The following is a 22,908-nucleotide window of genomic DNA, read 5'->3' on the forward strand; positions in this document are numbered from 1 at the left end:
GGACCGTCTTAAACAGTTAAACCAAAGGGAAAGTTTTTGGATTTACAAACTACAGGCCACTAAGTACCCTGGTTTAAATGAAGATATGGATTTCTCACCCTTCCTGTAGGGTCGTAATGGGTCCATTTGCTGTCATCTAGTGGACATTTTGCTCAATTGCCCTCTAGCTATGTTTGGACTGTTGTTCATGTTTTGCTGTGATCTGTGGAATATATTGCTTTCTTGTTCTGGACACTTCTCCCAGTCATGGTTAGGGTTGGAACTGCCTCTCTGGGTGTTCTGATGCTTCTAGCTTGGAGTTGTATGCTCATGATAACATAGCTACAGTATTTTACCTTTTCATGTGTATATTATTGCTTACTAGGTGTGTCCAATTTGGTAACCACTCCCTCTTCTAATTAGGGCTAATTGGAAAAGACTTTCAAAAGAGGACATTGTATTCTCTTTTTTCTGTACTCCCTGACGAAGGCCATGCAGCCGAAACGCGTCGGTTTTTAAACAACTTTGTTTCTATTGAACATGCCATACTAATAAAGGCATTTTAATTAATTTATGAAGAGTGCCTTGGTCCTCCTTTCTTTTTATTTGAAATAAAGTATTTGAAATTATCACTGTTTTTGTGGCTTTTATAATAGGTCTAATGAGTGACATTGGGAATGAACAGTGGTGTTTTATATTTATAGGGGGTGGGGAGCAATGGCACAAATTGCACGATTGGTGGCGCCAGAGCTCTATTAGTCGCAAGAGCTACGCCTGCCGTTCCGGTGTCCTGAGATGCAATAGTGTCATTCACCTGGCTCGCATCAAATTAAAAGCTGTGAAAGACCACTTTATCTCAATTCAAACCTTTTGAAATATAACAAACAGGCAACGGTTCGGGTTGCATTATAAGCTAGTAAGACTTCAAATCTGGGCATAAAAAGGCATGAGGGGTCATTGCGCCTTGTTGTCCCGGAGTTCAATAACCCAACAGTATTGGCATGCTGGGCTTTTCTGTTGACCTGTCCGAAGGGCAGTTTTGGGGCCGCTACTAATGAGTCTGTGCAGACGAGACAGTAGAGTTTAATATGGACATCGGATCAGTGAATTATCTCCCTTACGAGGACTTTGTGGATGTTTTCGGTAACGTGGTGGAGAAATGTCCACTCATAACCGCCGCAGTATGGTCCCGCCGTCCCTTCTCGAGCCTTGCTGACCTGGAGGCCAGTATAAACGACTTCATCGATGCCCTCCCCGAATCAGGTATAGCCAAGGATGAATGGATAACCAATAAGGCGTTTTTAGTTCTTTCTTTAAAATGTAATATGATATTTTTATTTTTACATTCAGCTGGTGAGAGATTGTTAAACTATAAGGTTTTTAAACGTGGGTGTGAAATATATTTTACTACACGCTATTATATTAATCAATGAATATTGGATTTGAGATGATAGTTTTTCCAGCGTCGGACGACTATCTAAACTCTACTATCCACAGGTAAAGAGGGAATCCTCAGAGTTCACCCCGACCTCACGGGTAGAGACCTCCAGAGTGGGACTCTGACCCGGGAGTCGCGAGAGGAACAGGTCCAGGCCGGTTTGGACACGCTGACCACCGCAGAGGTCTCTCGCATGGCCCGGCTGAATACGGAATACAAGGACCACTTCGGTTTCCCCTTCGTGATCTGCGCGCGGATGAACAACAAGGCGACCATCCTGCGGCAGCTAGAGGAGCGGCTCCGGAACGAGCGCACCATAGAGAGGGCGTGCGCCATCGATGAAGTGAAGAAGATCTGTCACCTCCGTCTGCAGGGGCTCGTGGTCCCGGAGACGTCCAACAAGCTATAACTGAGTGACGGGATGACATACAGTTTCGTGTGGTCTACCTGCTGAGTTGTATATGTTTGAATAGTGCATCATAATGGCTGCGTCATTGTTGTGCGTAAAGGAGTAACTGTGCCTAAATGTGCTTAATTGTACCAAGTGCCAAAATTGAGCAAAATTAATTAAATAACTGCAGATGTTTCATTGATTTTATTCTGATTTCAAATATTAACTTTAATTTGATAAGTCTGAGATGATAGCTTAATAAAGATTTCAAAATATAGTACATTCTTCACAGTGCCTATCATTTAGACATCAACGATATGATAACATAAGGTACATGTACAAGGCTATATAACTGGTGTGAGTGAGTCATTTTTGTCATATAACAATTTATCAGAAAATGCATCAGTATTGTTAATATTGACAGCAGAACCATGTACTGTGCGTAAACTGCCAAAATGTTCAGAGAAAAGTTTGAAATCTGAAGTGCATTGGTTTTAAAGCACTAAGCTTGCTTTAAAAGTAGCTCTCACCAGAGTTGTGTGGTCTGTGTCACCACGGTCTCTGCAAGCTGCTGGTGCTACTGCCCAGAGATCAGAGCAATAGTATAAAGTCGGTCAATATGTATGTCCAATGCAAAGTGTCATCATCAGTGCATGCCCCTCAGGTCCTCAACACCAACATGAGGTCAGTTCAGTCGCAGAATGATGACATCACAGACAATGCCCCTGCAGTCCTCTCCTTTCACGCCTCTTCAATCTTTCACGGCCGACAACGTACATGAATGATGCCAGCAGAGTCTGTTTGAAAAGTGCCTTCCTTTTCCTCCGTGTCTGCCCAATTTTCAACAATATCAGCCCGGCTAAGCCGAGTCTCTAGAACCTGACAGGGAGTGGGAGTGTAGGGGTGAGGGGGGTGTGGTGGTAGTGGTGAGAGGTGCCGGTGTGGGAGCCCCTGCCACCGCGACCCTGACCCCAACCCCTGACCCCCCGACTCCCATTCCAGCCCCTCCGACCCCCAGCCCAGCCCCCCCGACCCCCAGCCCAGCCTCATCCTTCAGGTCCCCTGACGTAATGGACGAGTCCTGCTCGGGGTCGACCCCCCTCACTCTCTTCTTGTCCTCCTCTTTCTTCCACTTCATCCGTCGGTTCTGGAACCAGATCTTGATGTGTCTCTCTGTGAGGCTGAGGGTGAGGGCCAGCTCGACACGCCGCGGCCTGCTGATATACTTGTTGAACAGGAACTCCTTCTCCAGCTCCAGGAGCTGGGCTCTCGTGTAGGCAGTCCTTGTCCGCTTGTTCTCCTCTGCCTCCATGTAGTGGCCTGGGGGGAGGATGGGGAGGGAGGGGAGGGGAGGGGAAGATAGAGAAAGAGTGAGAGGCAATGAAAGAGCGGGAGGGGAGAGATGGAAAGGGTTTTGAGTTTTTAACTTGACATTGTACCTTGTCAAAGTCCCAAATGCACAATCTAGATGAAATTGGCAATGACCCACCAGTGGGTTCTAACCCACTGGGTCTAGCTGAAATGCACACAGCACGCTGACTGAACTCAGCTCACCCACTGACCACCCAAGAATGCAGAACATCTACTGTGTAGAAACAGTTGGGTAACTGATGATAACTAAAACACATACAGTAGGCTACATCAGATGACAGGTAAACCCTCACAGCTGTCAATGCAACTATAGCAACAGATACTGTATACTGACTATGGAAAATGACTATGTGAGGTATCATGTATTCTGTGCAGAACAATTCTGCCTGGGTCACAGCACACTGAATTTCACATTACTGCATATTCTATAACAAAGACTCACAAATGGGTCAATCAATTGGAGGGAAAATTGTTAGGACTATTAAAAAAAGAACAGTAACATTTCGATTACTGTGGGTTTTGTTAGTTGACAAAAGTGTACAATAGTTAAACATCTTGTGGTTTATAATCTAATTTCTTTTAACATTATAGGCTATTATTCGATAGTAATTTCACCTGAAAAGTTTCACTAACTTGAACTGTTCAATAAAACACAAAGGCTGGATCAACAGGACAATTTACAGACCGTCCGTTAATTTAATGTAATGACTTTTATAAAAAATGAAGGTAGACCCACGTGATAAAAGTACAGCCATAGTTTTTCCTGTATCACAACTACAATTAATTTGTGTTTTGAATTATGAAATGAGTAGCACAACTGTTAAACTTTTTTATTGGTGAAGGTGGTCGTTGACATTTCCAATCTATTCTATTCAATAGTTGAACTGCTTAATTATTCGTTTTAGAGTAAGCTTATTCTTGCCCTGGTTGCGTTTGTCCAGTGAGGAAAATATTTTTACTGAAATAAACTTTTAGCGAAATTATTTGACAAAAAGTATATAGTTTGTAAAATTACACAATTTTATAAAGCCACGGGAATAAACAATAAAAGCACATATAGCCTAATTAAGTCATATTTAAAAAATGTGTATCCTAATTGTCCTATTAATTATAAACAATATTTTTGTTATTGTTTTTGAGGAAGGTTGAGTTGAGAGAATAATTGTCTATAGGCCTACGCAATAAATGAGAAGAGCCTTGTGCTTTGCTCTAACTTTTCCACATCTTGTTACCATCAATTTATTTAAGTAACATCAGTGCCTCACTTGGGCTGAAATAGATCCCGGTGCTTATTTTAGGTTCTGGTACTGTTTATATTAAGGTGCAGGTGCTCCACAATACTTTTGAGCTAATATTATATAAGAGGAACAAGAGATCAAGCAGTAGAAAATTGAAGGTGCCGGTACTCAGCTCCGGTGAACTCCTGCCCAAGTCAGGCACTGAGTAACATACATTACTTTATATTCCGTTTAATTGTGTAAGTGGTTTGAAAACGTATTCAGATATTTTAGGTTAGAGAAAAAAAGGCTCAATCGAGTTCCCATTTACCCGCTGAACCAAGTTGACTTAAAATGGCCGCAACAGAAAATACTTTTAGGAGGAAGAGTTGACTCGTTATTTTGCTACGATTCCTAAAGACTCCACCTTAATGATATACCCTTTAATATATTTGATATGTCTAAAAAATATTGATATAATTAAGGTTATTGTAAGACACTGTAATATATACTACACAGGATTTTTCATTAAGTCATATATGGATAATAACTGCCATTAGGAAATCATTAACAAAGAAATTGTCACAACGGAAATTTTCACATATTTGAAGTAAATCTCAACTTGGTACTTGAGACAGGAGGCACACCTTCAGAGGCACACAAAACAGTTTGGCTTGTATTAGGGAACCTAGGTCCTTTACAGATTGATTGACAAGGTAAACTGACACCCACCCACGACATACATTGTAGACATCATGATGTCATTTAAGTTCTTATACATGCACAAAAGACTCGGTCTATTCAAACTTCATGAACATTTACCACGATTAACGTCTGAACATTTTCTAGGCCTATATCCACAGCAGTGGCATTAGCCTACACATAAAGCAGCAGCAACTCATGCTCCATACACGACAGTTGATTGTGTGAGTTAAATAGCTTTTGAATTACACTCAATGTTCAGTTTATTTCTGCTGAATTCCCTATGGTCAAATAACATTCACTCCATGGCTATTGGCAAAAGAAAACTCCTGAATGTTCAATTAACTATTACATAAATACTTTTGTTGAAATATTGTATTTTAATCAAATAGACTATCCACTTGTAGACTATTTCTAGAGTATAAAGGTGCGTTCAAACGAATATATTTAGATAGGCCTACTGTAAAAGAACGGTCTGCAAAATTCCTATAAATGTGTGGGTAGATTCCTTGAGAGGCCTAAATGAATTCCTTTCTTTGCAGCCCTACAGCAAAGAGAACTATGCGAAAATTGCCAAGGTGACTGCAGTGAGTTACCTGCCCACTGTCCCTTCCAGGTTTGCACGTGAGACTTGGTGCTTTTCATCCAGGGGAAAGGCAGGTGGTATCTGTTCCTATCCGCACACAGAGCCAGCTCCCCCGGGTCTCCGTAACCCCCCGGTTGGATAGTCTGCTGGGGCGCCTGGGGGTGGTGGAGCTGCGGCACACCTGGGTCCTCTCGCATGGGCATACTGTACGGAGCAATATCAGGGAGACTTGCCTGGTCTAGCCCTCCCATGGAAGGCGAGGAATAGACGGACTGAGCCTGCCGGCCCATGTAGAGGCAGGGCGGAGGGCTGTGGCTGAATTCCTCGCTGTGGGGTCTCTGGTAGGGGCAGGGGTCTTTGAACAGCTGCGCGGGGGAATAGTAGTGCTCTTCTCGATTCATGACTGCCGAGGGCCAGGGCTATCCAACGGGTGTGTGTGCACACATGTACATGCGCCCTATTGCCTTCGCTGCGTGGAACCTTGTGCTCTGCTCTACCTGTGCTGCTCGTGCATCTGTCGCCGCTATAGGCCCTGCGCAGATGTGTCACCGCCACCACGTGACCCTGCTGCACCTAAGCCATTGGTTTCACTGATTACACAAAACTGAGAAGTTGTCACCTTAGTTTCTATTCGTGTCTGTATTCTCTGCCCCGCGGTGCGACAATAATTGAACAGAATTGACCGTGCACAAATCAATGCCCTCGGCAAACACTCTACTGTTTGACGGCGGATATCTGAGACCCACCTGCTGCAGGTTGGTCCTAATGCAGCGATATACAGGTGAGCAGCGGAATCTGCGGGTCCTATCGCTGCGAGCGGACAGGGGCTAATGCCATCGAACTAATCAGAGAGATTGCGGCCTGTAGAGAAAAAGCACGGAGAGAAACGCAAACAGAACGTGCCTCCACAATGTCAGTATCATCACGGCTTTGGCTCTCTTGGTGGAAAAGAAGAAGAAACGATGGGAATGCAGTGCGCTCGTGAAGCCTGAATGCAGATTTCACTGCCGTGGAACAATGTCATCCATTGAACATTTATATGAACGTAGTTCTCTTATCAATAGACTGATAGAGGGGGAAATCGATAACCAGATGTATAGGCCTAATAGCCTACTCGCATCGGCTGACCCTGGTGATAAGCAACTTGCAGCGGCGGTTGTCTTGGAAACTTGGCAATGAGAAGTGAGGGGGATCAAAGACCAAGTCCTGGCCGAACCCTCTCCTGGTTGGATACCTTTTAGTGTTCTCTTAAAAGTGGCCGAACTTGCGACTTTTTAAATCCAACCCATTATAGCCAATGGCTCATTTAACACCATTTAACTGATCTCCTCTGGTTCATAACAAACAGCAGCAGAGCTCGTGTCTCCCACCGCCACTCTTCCTCTGTGTTTGCTGGACATTAGGCAGACAGGTGCTCGCTCCATTAAACAACACTCTTCACGGTAAAGTAAAGAGGAGAGCCAGGGTGTAAACCAATTAGCATGGAGTGAGGAGCAGCACTCAATTAGCGCGCGTGGTGCGAGGAAATACACGTCTCTCCAGGCGGGTGAGCACTTTTACGCAGCAACTGAGTGCCAGGCAGCAGCTAAGGCCCGCGACTTATTAAAATATAAAATGTATTACCATGTTATAACTGTAATGTTATAAAGCACTAGCATTTCTTTCAGCTGGCCTTGTAGGCTATCGATAATAACCATTAGCCTACATGAGATAGGAAATAAATAAATACATATATATCATGTTTACATTGTTTTTCTATTTTGGCCATTGTGCTTACAGAGGCTTTATCTGCATTTTAGACATCACAGTTGACGTGATGTCTAAAATGGCCAGTCAAACGCACACAGAAACGAATAGGCCTATGGCAGCACGGAGTTCTTCAAGAGAGATTATGACTCTTTCTCCAGTATCTTAATGGGGCACTCAGCATCTGCTATAAAGTTCAAGTAAACCAATTCCATACAAATCAGTCCATGTATTGTCGCTTAATGGTGTTTATATTTGCTCGTCGTTTGAACGAGGAAGGAAACTGTTAACCGCATGTATGTCCCCACTACACTGAAAACGCCCAACGGAGTTTATGAAGCGTGACTGCGTAAAACGCTATTTAGACCCCTTATCCATGGCATTGAAATTTGCGTAATGGTTTTAAGTGAAAGGTAATGCGGCGTTGCTGAACCCAAATGCAATGATTCACAAACAGGTTTGCAAATAAAAAGCCTTTAAGGACTCTTAATATCAACCGCAATAAAACGGCTGTAGGCAATCGAGAGGGGCCATAGCCGTATAGAGTGCAGTACAGGTTATGGACCCAACGGGTTAGAAACACCAGATGGAACGGAGTGCTGTGGGGAGAGATACTATAATGCTTGAGTGAATGGCCATGCTGTTCATACTGATGTTGCCTCATATAGTCCCTGGGTTACCCCCATGAGCGCCTAGCGAGCAGCATTATTGTCACGTTCGTGACCTGTTTTCTCTTGTTTTTGTATGTGTTTAGTTGGTCAGGGCGTGAGTTGGGGTGGGCATTCTATGTTATGTGTTTCTATGTTTAGGTTCATTGTCATTTAGCCTGATATGGTTCTCAATCAGGGACAGGTGTTTTATGTTTCCTCTGATTGAGAACCATATTAAGGTAGGTTGTTAACACTGTTTGTTTGTGGGTGGTTGTCTTCCGTGTTTGTGTCTGTGCACCACACGGGACTGTTTCGGTTTGTTTGTTTGTTTGTTTGTTCGTTCGTTTTAGGTAGTCTGTTCCTGTTTCATGCGTTCTTCGTGTTTATGTAAGTTCTTGTTCAGGTCAGTCTACGTCGTTTGTTATTTTGTAGTTTGTTTAAGTGTTTTCGTCTTTACTTTAATACACTTCATTATGTCCACATTCCACGCTGCGCTTTGGTCCAGAGGAGGAAAACGACCTTTACAATTATTCATTAATTAAATCTTAAATTAAATTGCTCAAACAAGGTCTTTCTCAACTCATGGAAATGGTCAATCCCATAAAACAATCTAAAGTAATAGGGATAATTAGTATTGCCTAATAACCCATCAACAATGACAACAATGATAATTGAGGACCGCTGACCACTGAATGCACGTTTTAAACCTGCTCTTTTAAGATCACTTATGCACTTTGCACTGTTTTAACGTTCATTCATTGTTATGCTTTGTGTGTTTTTGTGTCTGTTGTTTAACTAACTATATGTATGCCACTCCCTTGGCCAGGGCTCACTTGAAAAGGAGATGTAAATCTCAATGTGACTTCTCCGGTTAAATTAAATATGTATATACTGTATATATATATATTTTTTTTATCTTTTATTTAACCAGGTAGGCCAGTTGAGAACAAGTTCTCATTTACAACTGCGACCTGGCCAAGATAGAGCAAAGCAGAGTTTGGACATACCTACTCGTTCAAGGGTTTATCTATATTTGTACTATTTTCTACATTGTAGAATAATAGTGAAGACATCAGAACTATGAAATAACACATGAATGCCAATAGTGTGCAAAGCTGTCGTCAAGGCAAAGAGTAGCTACTTTGAAGAATCTCAAATATAAAATATATTTTTACACTTTTTTGCTTACTACATGATTCCATATGTGTTATTTCATAGTTTTGATGTCTTCACTATTATTCTACAATGTAGAAAATAGTAAAAAATATAGATAAACCCTTGAATGAGTAGGTGTGTCCAAACTTTTGACTGGTACACACACACACATTTATATATATTTCCAAATTAACAACAACCATGATGAACTAATAAGAATAAATATTGTTGTTGTTGTATTATCCTATTTATGTGTAATTAAAAACGAGAATTATTGAAGTAAAATGTTGGTTAATGGATTAGAGAAAAACCAAGTGGAATTCAAAGAACAAGTTTTACAGAACCCGAGGAGTGTCACGAAAACAGTAGATATTTCTTTCTTTCACAAACAAAGCCGTTTCTGATAGAAGCAGGTATATACATGTCAAAAATGACTAGACACGATAAAAAGTGCTTACCCATGGCGACAGCCATAGCTTATGTAAACATGGCCAACACTGAGTAACGACCAAATGCAAACGACAATTAAAATCAAATCTATTCTGAGTGAAGAAATTACGGCACCATAAATCAAACTATGAGAGACAATGTGAACTAACGACTGCAAATCAGCTTAATGCCAAATCGAAAGGATTAAGCAACAAATATACTATCTACATTATGGGATTTTGAAGTACCATTTTGTGGGCCTAATAATATGTAGACTATATTTTAGGGAAAAATCATTGACATGAGACGAGTAATTTGAACACTAGAAGAATATTTATTTCACCTTTATTTAACCAGGTAGGCAAGTTGAAAACAAGTTCTCATTTACAATTGCGACCTGGCCAAGATAAAGCAAAGCAGTTCGACACATACAACAACACAGAGTTACACATGGAGTAAAACAAGCATACAGTCAATAATACGGTAGAAAAATAAGTCTATATACAATGTGAGCAAATGAGGTGAGATAAGGGAGGTAAAGGCAAAAAAAAAGGCCATGGTGGCGAAGTAAATACAATATAGCAAGTAAAAGACTGGAATGGTAGATTTGCAGTGGAAGAATGTGCAAAGTAGAGATAGAAATAATGGGGTGCAAAGGAGCAAAATAAATAAATACAGTAGGGGGAGAGGTAGTTGTTTGGGCTAAATTATAGATTGGCTATGTACATGTGCAGTAATCTGTGAGCTGCTCTGACAGCTGGTGCTTAAAGCTAGTGAGGGAGATAAGTGTTTCCACTTTCATAGATTTTTGTAGTTCATTCCAGTCATTGGCAGCAGAGAACTGGAAGGAGAGGCGGCCAAAGGAAGAATTGGTTTTGGGGGTGACCAGAGAGATATACCTGCTGGAGCGTGTGCTACAGGTGGGTGATGCTATGGTGACCAGCGAGCTGAGATAAGGGGGGACTTTACCTACCAGGGTCTTGTAGATGACCTGGAGCCCAGTGGGTTTGACGACGAGTATGAAGCGAGGGCCAGCCAACGAGAGCGTACAGGTCGCAGTGGTGGGTAGTATATGGGACTTTGGTGACAAAACAGATGGCACTGTGATAGACTGCATCCAATTTATTGAGTAGAGTGTTGGAGGCTATTTTGTAAATTACATCGCCGAAGACGGGGATCGGTAGGATAGTCAGTTTTACAAGGGTATGTTTGGCAGCATGAGTGAAGGATGCTTTGTTGCGAAATAGGAAGCCGATTCTACATTTCATTTTGGATTGGAGATGTTTGATGTGAGTCTGGAAGGAGAGTTTACAGTCTAACCAGACACCTAGGTATTTGTAGTTCTCCACATATTCTAAGTCAGAACCGTCCAGAGTAGTGATATTGGGCGGGCGGGCAGGTGCAGGCAGCGATCGGTTGAAGAGCATGCATTTCGTTTTACTTGTATTTAAGAGAAATTGGAGGCCACGGAAGGAGAGTTGTATGGCATTGAAGCTCGTCTGGAGGGTTGTTAACATAACACACAACAACAATATATTCACCAGGACCAAGAGTTTTTCTTAACAAGCTGACCAGGCAAATCTCCCTGGGCTTTATAATTCTAACGTTAGATAAGGCCCAGTTTGTTCGCTTTGTTATGTTTTTTTCCACCATCAATAGCACAAGGGACATGACTGCAAAAACATCTCTGCTGTATTACAACTCGAACGTCAAAAGCCCTGAGTAAATGCGGATATCACACGTCACCTGCTGGATTAAAAGGCACATTACATCTGTGGAAAACAACTCCAGCCAGTCAACCCTGGGTATACCGCTGCAGAACATGTGGGCGTGACTTGAATACAACCCCAGCCAGTCAACCCTGGGTATACCACTGCAGAACATGTGGGCGTGACTTGAATACAACCCCAGCCAGTCAACCCTGGGTATACCACTGCAGAACATGTGGGCGTGACTTGGATACAACCCCAGCCAGTCAACCCTGGGTATACCACTGCAGAACATGTGGGCGTGACTTGAATACAACCCCAGCCAGTCAACCCTGGGTATACCACTGCAGAACATGTGGGCGTGACTTGGATACAACCCCAGCCAGTCAACCCTGGGTATACCACTGCAGAACATGTGGGCGTGACTTGGATACAACCCCAGCCAGTCAACCCTGGGTATACCACTGCAGAACATGTGGGCGTGACTTGAATACAACCCCAGCCAGTCAACCCTGGGTATACCACTGCAGAACATGTGGGCGTGACTTGGATACAACCCCAGCCAGTCAACCCTGGGTATACCACTGCAGAACATGTGGGCGTGACTTGAATACAACCCCAGCCAGTCAACCCTGGGTATACCACTGCAGAACATGTGGGCGTGACTTGGATACAACCCCAGCCAGTCAACCCTGGGTATACCACTGCAGAACATGTGGGCGTGACTTGAATACAACCCCAGCCAGTCAACCCTGGGTATACCACTGCAGAACATGTGGGCGTGACTTGGATACAACCCCAGCCAGTCAACCCTGGGTATACCACTGCAGAACATGTGGGCGTGACTTGGATACAACCCCAGCCAGTCAACCCTGGGTATACCACTGCAGAACATGTGGGCGTGACTTGAATACAACCCCAGCCAGTCAACCCTGGGTATACCACTGCAGAACATGTGGGCGTGACTTGAATACAACTCCAGCCAATCAACCCTGGGTATACCACTGCAGAACATGTGGGCGTGACTTGGATAACCTGAGCTAATTTACTCTCTGTGTTTGATATCTCAAGAGATAATACAAGGCAGAAACTTGCACTTGGCTCAAGACTTGATTCTAATACTATGCCATCATACTACGCCCACTCCAATTTGCATACCGCCCCAACAGATCCACAGATGATACAGTCTCTATTGCACTCCACACTTCCCTTTCCCACCTGGACAAAAGGAACACCTATGTGAGAATGCTATTCATTGACTACAGCTCAGTGTTCAACAGCATTGTGCCCTCAAAGCTCATCAATAAGCTAAGGACCCTGGGACTAAACACCTCCCTCTGCAACTGGATCCTGGACTTCCTGACGGGCCAACCCCAGGTGGTAAGGGTAGGTAACAACACACCCGCCACGCTGATCTTCAACACAGGGGCACCACAACCTCTCCCTCAATGTGATCAAGACAAAGGAGATGGTTGTGGACTACAGGAAAAAGAGGACAGAGCACGCCCCCATTCTCATCGACGGGGCTGCAGTGGAGCAGGTTGAGAGCTTCAAGTTCCTTGGCATCCACATCCCCAACAAACTAACATGGTCCAAGCGCACCATGACAGTCATGAAGCAGCCACGACATAACCTATTCCCCTTCAGGAGACTGAAAAGATTTGGCATGGGTTATCAGATCCTCAAAAGGTTGTACAGCTGCACCATCGAGAGCATCCTAACTGGTTGCATCACTGCCTGATATGGCAACTGCTCGGCCTCCGAACGCAAGGCACTACAGAGGGTAGTGCGAGCGGCCCAGTACATCACTGAGGCCAAGCTTCCTGCCATCCAGGACCTCTTAATCAGGCGGTGTCAGAGGAAGGCCCTACAAATTGTCAGACTTCAGCCACCCAAGGCATAGACTGCTCTCTCTGCTACCACACGGAAAGTGGTAGCAGAGTGCCAAGTCTAGGTCCAAGAGGCTTCTAAACAGCTTCTACCCCCAAGCCATAAGACTCCTGAACATCTAGTCAAATGGCTACCCAGACTATTTGCATTTCCCCCCTCCCCACACCACTGCCACTCTCTGTTGTCATCTATGCACAGTCACTTTAATTAACATGTACATGTAGGTAGAGGGAGACACTCAAGTTTTTTAGTGCTATATCTCTTGACACATTGATGAAAATAAAAATGGCCTCTAAACCTTCAAGCTGCATACTGGACCCTATTCCAACTAAACTACTGAAAGAGCTGCTTCCTGTGCTTGGCCCTCCTATGTTAGCCGGTTTGCTGGCTAGCGTTGGTGTTTCAGCTGCCCACGTTTTGCGGTCATCAGCTATTCCTTTAGCTCGATAATCTACCAGCACTTTTGTGCAACGCGACTCGGACCGGAGCATTCCGGGACTTTTTTTCTCTCAGTTTCCCCGGATTCCAACCGCAGGCTCTGGACACTTGCACCTTGATTTCGCAGCTAGCTAGCTGCATACCGTGTGACTATTTGCTTACGTCGACCCCGGAGCAAACTCAAATCATGCTGGAGCTAGCCAGCTGAGGAGTTCCATCACCATCCGGACCCGTTTCTTTTGTTGCTGCTGCAGATACGGAACCCCACCGGGCCTTCACGACTGACTGCCGACGTTATCTGCCCGAGGGATTTATCCAACCGGCACCTCCGTCCCGACGTTACCTGAACGCTCATCTGAGGCCCGCTAATCGTTAGCTGTCTTATCGGCTGCTATCTGAACAAAACCCCACTACACGGAACCTACCGACGGAAACGCACGAGGTATCTACAAACAGACCTCCATCCTATGCTGCTACCGATAGCCATATACCCGGCCAGCTGTCTGGATCGCCACGACCCCAACCAACCTCTACTCACTGGACCCTTATTGATCACTCGATTAAGCATGCCTCTCCTTAATGTAAATATGCCTTGTCCATTGCTGTTCTGGTTAGTGTTTATTGGCTTATTTCACTGTAGAGATTCTAGCCCTGCTCTCTATACCATATCCAACCTCTCAGTTCCACCACCCACATATGCGATGACATCACCTTGTTTCAATGATGTTTCTAGAGACAAGATCTCTCGATCATCACTCAATACCTAGGTTTACCTCCACTGTATTCACATCCTACCATACCTTTGTCTGTACATTATTCCTTTAAACTATTTTATCGCCCCCAGAAACTTCCTTTTACTCTCTGCTCTAGTAGCTCTAGGCGACCAATTCTCATAGCTTTTAGTCGTACCCTTATCCTACTTCTCCTCTGTTCCTCTGGTGATGTAGAGGTGAATCCAGGCCCTGCAGTACCTGGCTCCACTCTTATTCCCCAGGCGCTCTCTTTTGATGACTTCTGTAACCGTAATAGCCTTGGCTTCATGCATGTTAACATTAGAAGCCTCCTCCCTAAGTTTGTTTTGTTCACTGCTTTAGCACACTCTACCAACCCGGATGTTTTAGCCGTGTCTGAATCCTGGCTTAGAAAGACCACCAAAAATTCAGACATTTTTATCCCCAATTACAATATTTTCAGACAAGATAGAACGGCCAAAGGGGGCGGTGTTGCAATCTACTGCAAAGACTGCCTGCAGAGTTCTGTTATACTATCCAGGTCTGTTCCCAAACAATTTGAACTTCTACTTTTAAAAATCCACCTCTCTAAAAACAAGTCTCTCACCGTTGCCGCCTGCTATAGACCACCCTCTGCCCCCAGCTGTGCTCTGGACACTATATGTGAACTGATTGCCCCCCATCTATCTTCAGAGCTCGTGCTGCTAGGCGACCTAAATTTGAACATGCTCAACACCCCAGCCACCCTACAATCTAAGCTTGATGCCCTCAATCTCACACAAATGATCAATGAACCTACCAGGTACCACCCCAATTCCGTAAACACGGGTACCCTCATAGATATCATCCTAACAAACTTGCCCTCCAAATACACCTCTGCTGTTTTCAACCAAGATCTCAGCGATCACTGCCTCATTGCCTGCATCCGTAATGGGTCAGCGGTCAAACGACCTCCACTCATCACTGTCAAACGCTCCCTGAAACATTTCAGCGAGCAGGCCTTCCTAATCGACCTGGCCGGGGTATCCTGGAAGGATATTGATCTCATCCCGTCAGTAGAGGATGCCTGGTCATTTTTTTAAAATGCCTTCCTCACCATCTTGAATAAGCATGCCCTATTCAAGAAATTTAGAACCAGGAACAGATATAGCCCTTGGTTCTCTCCTGACCTGACTGCCCTTAACCAACAGAAAAACATCCTATGGCGTTCTGCATTAGCATCGAACAGCCCCCGTGATATGCAACTTTTCAGGGAAGCCAGAAACCAATATACACAGGCAGTTAGAACAGCCAAGGCTAGCTTTTTCAAGCAGAAATTTGCTTCCTGCAACACAAATTCAAAAAAGTTCTGGGACACCGTAAAGTCCATGGAGAATAAGAACACCTCCTCCCAGCTTCCAACCGCTCTGAAGATAGGAAACACTGTCACCACCGACAAATCCACTATAATTGAGAATTTCAATAAGCATTTTTCTACGGCTGGCCATGCTTTCCACCTGGCTACCCCTACCCCGGACAACAGCACTGCCCTCCCCTCTGCTACTCGCCCAAGACTTCCCCATTTCTCTTTCTCCCAAATACAGTCAGCTGATGTTCTTAATGAGCTGCAAAATCTGGACCCTTACAAATCAGCCGGGCTAGATAATCTGGACCCTTTCTTTCTAAAACTATCTGCTGAAATTGTTGCCACCCCTATTACTAGCCTCTTCAACCTCTCTTTCGTGTCGTCTGAGATCCCCAAAGATTGGAAAGCAGCTGCGGTTATCCCCCTCTTCAAAGGGGGGGACACCCTTGACCCTAACTGCTACAGACCTATATCTATCCTACCCTGCCTTTCTAAGGTCTTCGAAAGCCAAGTCAACAAACAGATTACCGACCATTTCGAATCACACCACACCTTCTCCGCTATGCAATCTGGTTTCCGAGCTGGTCATGGGTGCACCTCAGCCACGCTCAAGGTCCTAAACGATATCGTAACCGGCATCGATAGGAAACAATACTGTGCAGCCGTATTCATTGACCTGGCCAAGGCTTTTGACTCTGTCAATCACCACATCCTCATTGGCAGACTCGACAGCCTTGGTTTCTCTAATGATTGCCTCGCCTGGTTCACCAACTACTTCTCTGATAGAGTTCAGTGTGTCAAATCGGAGGGTCTGTTGTCCGGGCCTCTGGCAGTCTCTATGGGGGTGCCACAGGGTTCAATTCTTGGACCGACTCTCTTCTCTGTTTACATCAATGATGTCGCTCTTGCTGCTGGTGATTCTCTGATCCACCTCTACGCAGACGACACTATTCTGTATACTTCTGGCCCTTCTTTTGACACTGTGTTAACAACCCTCCAGGCGAGCTTCAATGCCATACAACTCTCCTTCCGTGGCCTCCAACTGCTCTTAAATACAAGTAAAACCAAATGCATGCTCTTCAACCGATCGCTGCCTGCTCCTGCCCGCCTGTCCAACATCATTACTTTGGACGGCTCTGACTTAGAATATGTGGACAACTACAAATACCTAGGTGTCTGGTTAGACTGTAAACTCTCCTTCCAGACCCACATCAAACATCTCCAATCCAAAGTCAAATCTAGAATTGGCTTCCTATTCCGCAACAAAGCATCCTTTACTCATGCTGCCAAACATACCCTTGTAAAACTGACCATCCTACCAATCCTCGACTTCGGTGATGTCATTTACAAAATAGCCTCCAAAACCCTACTCAATAAATTGGATACAGTCTATCACAGTGCCATCCGTTTTGTCACCAAAGCCCCATATACTACCCACCACTGCGACCTGTACACTCTCGTTGGCTGGCCCTCGCTTCATACTCGTCGTCAAACCCACTGGTTCCAGGTCATCTACAAGACCCTGCTAGGTAAAGTCCCCCCTTATCTCAGCTCGCTGGTCACCATAGCAGCACCTACCTGTAGCACGCGCTCCAGCAGGTATATCTCTCTAGTCACCCCCAAAACCAATTCTTCCTTTGGACGCCTCTCCTTCCAGTTCTCTGCTGCCAATGACTGGAACGAACTACAAAAATCTCTGAAACTGGAAACACCTATCTCCCTCACTAGCTTTAAGCACCAGCTGTCAGAGCAGCTCATAGATTACTGCACCTGTACATAACCCATCTACAATTTAGCCCAAACAACTACCTCTTTACCTACTGTATTTATTTATTAATTTATTTTGCTCCTTTGCACCCCATTATTTCTGTCTCTACTTTGCACTTTCTTCCAATGCAAACCAACCATTCCAGTGTTTTTTTTAGTTTTTATTTTACTTGCTGTGTTGTACTCACTTCGCCTCCATGGCCTTTTTATATTTTATTTATTTATACATATATCTGTTTGCCTTCACCTCCCTTATCTCACCTCACTTGCTCACATTGTATATAGACTTATTTTTTTTCCACTGTATTATTGACTATATGTTTGTTTTTACTCCATGTGTAACTATGTGTTGTTGTATGTGTCGAACTGCTTTGCTTTATCTTGGCCAGGTCGCAATTGTAAATGAGAACGTGTTCTCAATTTGCCTACCTGGTTAAATAAAGGTTAAATAAAATAAAATTAAAATAAAAATGTTGAACATAATAAATGGCTCTCTATCCACCGGATGTGTACCAAACTCACTAAAAGTGGCAGTAATAAAGCATCTTGAAAAAGCCAAACCTTGACCCAGAAAATATAAAAAAACAATCGGCCTATATCGAATCTCCCATCTCTCTCAACATTTTTAGAAAAAGCTGTTGCGCAGCAACTCACTGCCTTTCTGAAGACAAACAATGTATACGAAACGCTTCAGTCTGGTTTTAGACTCCATCATAGCACCGAGACTGCACTTATGAAGGTGGTAAATTACCTTTTAATGGCGTCAGACCGAGGCTCTGCATTTGTCCTCGTGCTACTAGACCTTAGTGCTGCTTTTGATACCATCGATTACCACATTCTTTTGGAGAGATTAGAAACCCAAATAAGTCTACACGGACAAGTTCTGGCCTGGTTTAGATCTTATCTGTCCGAAAGATATCAGTTTGTCTCTGTGGATGGTTTGTCCTCTGACAAATCAACTGTAAATGTCAGTGTTCCTCAAGGTTCCGTTTTAGAACCACTACTGTTTTCACTATATATTTTACCTCTTGGGGATGTTATTCGGAAACATAATGTTAACTTTAACTGCTATGCGGATGACACACACCTGTACATTTCAATGAAACATAGTGAAACCCCAAAATTGCCCTCCCTGGAAGCCTGTGTTTCAGACATAAGGAAGTGGATGGCTGCAAATGTTCTACTTTTAAACTCGGACAAAACAGAGATCCTTGTTCTAGGTCCCAAGAAACAAAGAGATCTTCTGTTGAATCTGACAATTAATCTTGATGGTTGTGAAGTCGTCTCAAATAAAACTGTGAAGGACCTCGGCGTTACTCTGGACCCTGATCTCTCTTTTGACGAACATATCAAGACTGTTTCAAGGACAGCTTTTTTCCATCTACGTAACATTGCAAAAATCAGAAACTTTCTGTCCAAAAATGATGCAGAAAAATTAATCCATGCTTGTCACTTCTAGGTTAGACTACTGCAGTGCTCTACTTTCCAGCTACCCAGATAAAGCACTAAATAAACTACAGTTAGTGCTCAACACGGCTGCTAGAATCTTGACTAGAACCCCAAAAATTGATCATATTACTCCAGTGCTAGCTTCTCTACACTGGCTTCCTGTTAAGGCAAGGGCTGATTTCAAGGTTTTACTGCTAACCTACAAAGCATTACATGGGCTTGCTCCTACCTATCTTTCTGATTTGGTCCTGCTGTACATACCTACACGTACGCTACGGTGCCGTGGCAGAGATCATGTGGGCTATACTCTGCCTTTTCTCAGGATGGTAAGTTGGTGGTTGAAGATATCCCTCTAGTGGTGTGGGGGCTGTGCTTTGGCAAAGTAGGTGGGGTTATATCCTGCCTGTTTGCCCCTGTCCGGGGGTATCGTCGGATGGGGCCACAGTGTCTCCCGACCCCTCCTGTCTCAGCCTCCAATATTTATGCTGGAGGCTGAGACAGCCCCCCCCCCCCCCCCCCCGTGTATTTTGTTATTTTTTACTGCTGCTCTTTAATTACTTGTTACTTTTATTTACTCTTATCCATATTTTTTGAAACTACATTGTTGGTTAAGAGCTTGTAAGTAAGCATTTCACTGTAAGGTCTACTACACCTGTTGTATTCGGCGCATGTGACTAATAAAATTTGATTTGATCATGTCAGTTTACAGATCGTACCAGCAAGATTCACAATGAAATAACAGAGCTGCGTGCAAGATGGGAATAAGTGTGTCAAAATTGAGAATAAGAACAGGAAAGACACAACCTCCAGTTAAAAGATCAGTAGAAACAAATGCAATTTAATCAACCCCAATCTTTCTCACATTCTCAGACAATACATTCTTTCCAGTCATTCAATGGTTATGTATGTCTTTCCAGTCATTCAATGGTTATGTATGTCTTTCCAGTCATTCAATGGTTATGTATGTCTTTCCAGTCATTCAATGGTTATGTATGTCTTCGAGGGAGAAAACCTCCTCTGGTAATGCTGTTACAGCACTCCCTACAAGGTTATGATGTCAGTGGCTCCTCCCACTGGGAGTGTCTTTGACAGGTGCGCGCTGGTTTGATTGATAGGTGTGGCCTATGGAGTGAGAACTGGCCCTGAAATGGGCGTGGTCTGATGAGGAGGAGGAGCTACTATCGGCGGAGAGAGCGGTCTCTACAAGAGGAAGGGACATCAGATGGGGAGTGTTCTTTAGAATGGGGACTGTGTGTTTTGTGACCAGGGACACTTTTATCCCGGTGTTTCTTGTCTCTATGGCTGTATCTGTCATCGTCTCCAACCCCTCTGTATTTGTAGCCGTCTCTGTGGCACTTGTTGCTGTCTTTGTCTCTTTTGTGTGCATCTTTGAGACTATGTTCTCTGCTGTCCCTATGACTGTCTTCATCCCTGTGTCGTCTGTGACTGTCTCTGTGGTCTGTGGATGGGGTCCTGCTGTGCCTCCTACACTCTGATGTCTGTTCTCCTGAGTGGCCAGTAGGGCGGCGCTGTGGGATGGTGGTGCGTAGTGTGTTGAGCAGGAAACGCTTGTTGGTGCTGCGCAGTGGACATTTCATCCTGGAAGACAGTTGAACCAAAATTAACATTTCAAATCCAGCAAGGCCTTCAATATGAGCCATTACCCAACCATCTGTCTTGGTCTGTCACACCTTGCCATGTGTCAAGTACATTCTGCATTGAACGCCAAATACCCATAACAGATGGTTTACCAGATCCTTTCCTAACGTATGCCACTCACCAGCCTGCTGGACCCATAGTTTCTGCTCGCACCCGAGCCCTACTGGTCTCCTTCAGCAGCTCCTCCACTGCACGTCTACATGGCACACGGAGAGAGTGACAGAGAGAGTTTAAGGTGCAAGAGAGGGAGATATTGATTAACATATAAGTAGGAGGAAATAGGGAGAATAGAGAAAGAGACAGAAAGAGAATAAAAGTGAAGGAAAACAGCAGGATAAAAAGCAGAGAAAGAAGGCACTATGCCAGTCTAAGATAGTCACAGAGCTAGAGGCACATGTCATGTGTGTCCTGGGTTGACCTGCTGAGTCAGTGGGATCAACCGTTACAGCTGCCCTTTGACCACGGATCAACTGTTACAGCTGCCCTTTGACCACGGATCAACTGTTACAGCTGCCCTTTGACCACGGATCAACTGTTACAGCTGCCCTTTGACCACGGATCAATCGTTACAGCTACCCTTTGACCACGGATCAACCGTTACAGCTGCCCTTTGACAACGGATCAACCGTTACAGCTGCCCTTTGACCACGGATCAACCGTTACAGCTGCCCTTTGACCACGGATCAACCGTTACAGCTGCCCTTTGACCACGGATCAACCGTTACAGCTACCCTTTGACCACGGATCAACCGTTACAGCTGCCCTTTGACAACGGATCAATCGTTACAGCTACCCTTTGACCACGGATCAACTGTTACAGCTGCCCTTTGACAACGGATCAACCGTTACAGCTACCCTTTGACCACGGATCAACTGTTACAGCTGCCCTTTGACCACGGATCAACTGTTACAGCTGCCCTTTGACCACGGATCAACTGTTACAGCTGCCCTTTGACCACGGATCAACCGTTACAGCTGCCCTTTGACCACGGATCAATCGTTACAGCTACCCTTTGACCACGGATCAACCGTTACAGCTACCCTTTGACCACGGATCAACCGTTACAGCTACCCTTTGACCACGGATCAACCGTTACAGCTGCCCTTTGACCACGGATCAACTGTTACAGCTGCCCTTTGACCACGGATCAACTGTTACAGCTGCCCTTTGACCACGGATCAACTGTTACAGCTGCCCTTTGACCACGGATCAACTGTTACAGCTGCCCTTTGACCACGGATCAACTGTTACAGCTGCCCTTTGACCACGGATCAACCGTTACAGCTGCCCTTTGACCACGGATCAACTGTTACAGCTGCCCTTTGACCACGGATCAACTGTTACAGCTGCCCTTTGACCACGGATCAACCGTTACAGCTGCCCTTTGACCACGGATCAACCGTTACAGCTACCCTTTGACCACGGATCAACTGTTACAGCTGCCCTTTGACCACGGATCAACTGTTACAGCTGCCCTTTGACCACAGATCCCAGAAAAGTGTACACAGGAAATACAGAATCTCTCATACACATTTTATTTTAATGTCAATGGTGCACACAGACATCAATCTCTATTCTCCCTTTTTTACACACACACACACACACACACACACACACACACACACACACACACACACACACACACACACTTTACAGCAGCTGCGACTCAAAAATAACCTCAACTTGTTTAGCTGGCATACAGTACCCTACTGAATCTCGACAACAATTCAGTCTCTATGCGAGTTATCTAGATAGTCATGCAACAAATAATTGAAACATAGCTAGCTAATCATTGACACGTATAGCAAGCTACCTAATAGCTAAGCTGGTGAACAATTAACTAGCTATTTTAATAGCATAATAAATCGCTTTGACCTAGCTACTTGACTAACGCTACTGGCTGACGTTCCTTAGCTAACGTTAGCTCCCCCTTCAAAACACCCCAGAAATTCACATCAAGCAAGAAATACCAGTCTGGCAATAGGATAGATTATAACATACTTCTCCAATTCGCCATCATCTGCCATAGTGTAATGATCAATGTAAAATAATCAAAAGATATTTCAAATCAATACTGCCAATGCTAGCTAATGTTTATTTCTGAATATGTATGTTTACTTCTCTTCCATGGGGGCCTTCCGGCAGGGACCCGCATGGCTACTGTCCTTAGCAGTGCCTTACGTAATATCGAATTTTATACGTAAAAAACAGATAGCATTGCTTAACAACAAACACATTATGTTTCAATGTTGTAC

The 22,908-nt window shown here is 44.4% G+C and overlaps 3 protein-coding genes across 3 annotated transcripts; 1 reads left to right on the forward strand and 2 right to left on the reverse strand.

The window, feature by feature from the left end:
- Window positions 1–796: 796 nt before the first annotated feature.
- urad (ureidoimidazoline (2-oxo-4-hydroxy-4-carboxy-5-) decarboxylase) lies at window positions 797–2,085 on the forward strand. The gene is made up of 2 exons (XM_055882295.1): window positions 797–1,242; window positions 1,477–2,085. Exons 1-2 carry the CDS (start codon window positions 1,068–1,070, stop codon window positions 1,824–1,826), a joined length of 525 nt encoding a protein of 174 aa, XP_055738270.1. The 5' UTR covers window positions 797–1,067; the 3' UTR covers window positions 1,827–2,085.
- A 582-nt stretch (window positions 2,086–2,667) lies between these two features.
- Window positions 2,668–6,716, reverse strand: pdx1 (pancreatic and duodenal homeobox 1). The gene is made up of 2 exons (XM_055882267.1): window positions 5,695–6,716; window positions 2,668–3,128 (listed from the first exon to the last, which is right to left on the reverse strand). The coding sequence occupies exons 1-2, from the start codon at window positions 6,083–6,085 to the stop codon at window positions 2,668–2,670; spliced, it is 852 nt and encodes a 283-aa protein (XP_055738242.1). The 5' UTR covers window positions 6,086–6,716.
- A 13,087-nt stretch (window positions 6,717–19,803) lies between these two features.
- si:ch211-140b10.6 (protein POLR1D-like) lies at window positions 19,804–22,829 on the reverse strand. Its single transcript, XM_055881931.1, has 3 exons — window positions 22,655–22,829; window positions 20,774–20,848; window positions 19,804–20,592 (listed from the first exon to the last, which is right to left on the reverse strand). The coding sequence occupies exons 1-3, from the start codon at window positions 22,678–22,680 to the stop codon at window positions 20,172–20,174; spliced, it is 522 nt and encodes a 173-aa protein (XP_055737906.1). The 5' UTR covers window positions 22,681–22,829; the 3' UTR covers window positions 19,804–20,171.
- Between the last annotated feature and the right edge of the window lie 79 nt (window positions 22,830–22,908).

The sequence above is a fragment of the Salvelinus fontinalis genome, chromosome 25 (assembly GCF_029448725.1).
Source record: "Salvelinus fontinalis isolate EN_2023a chromosome 25, ASM2944872v1, whole genome shotgun sequence".
NCBI lineage: Eukaryota > Metazoa > Chordata > Actinopteri > Salmoniformes > Salmonidae > Salvelinus > Salvelinus fontinalis.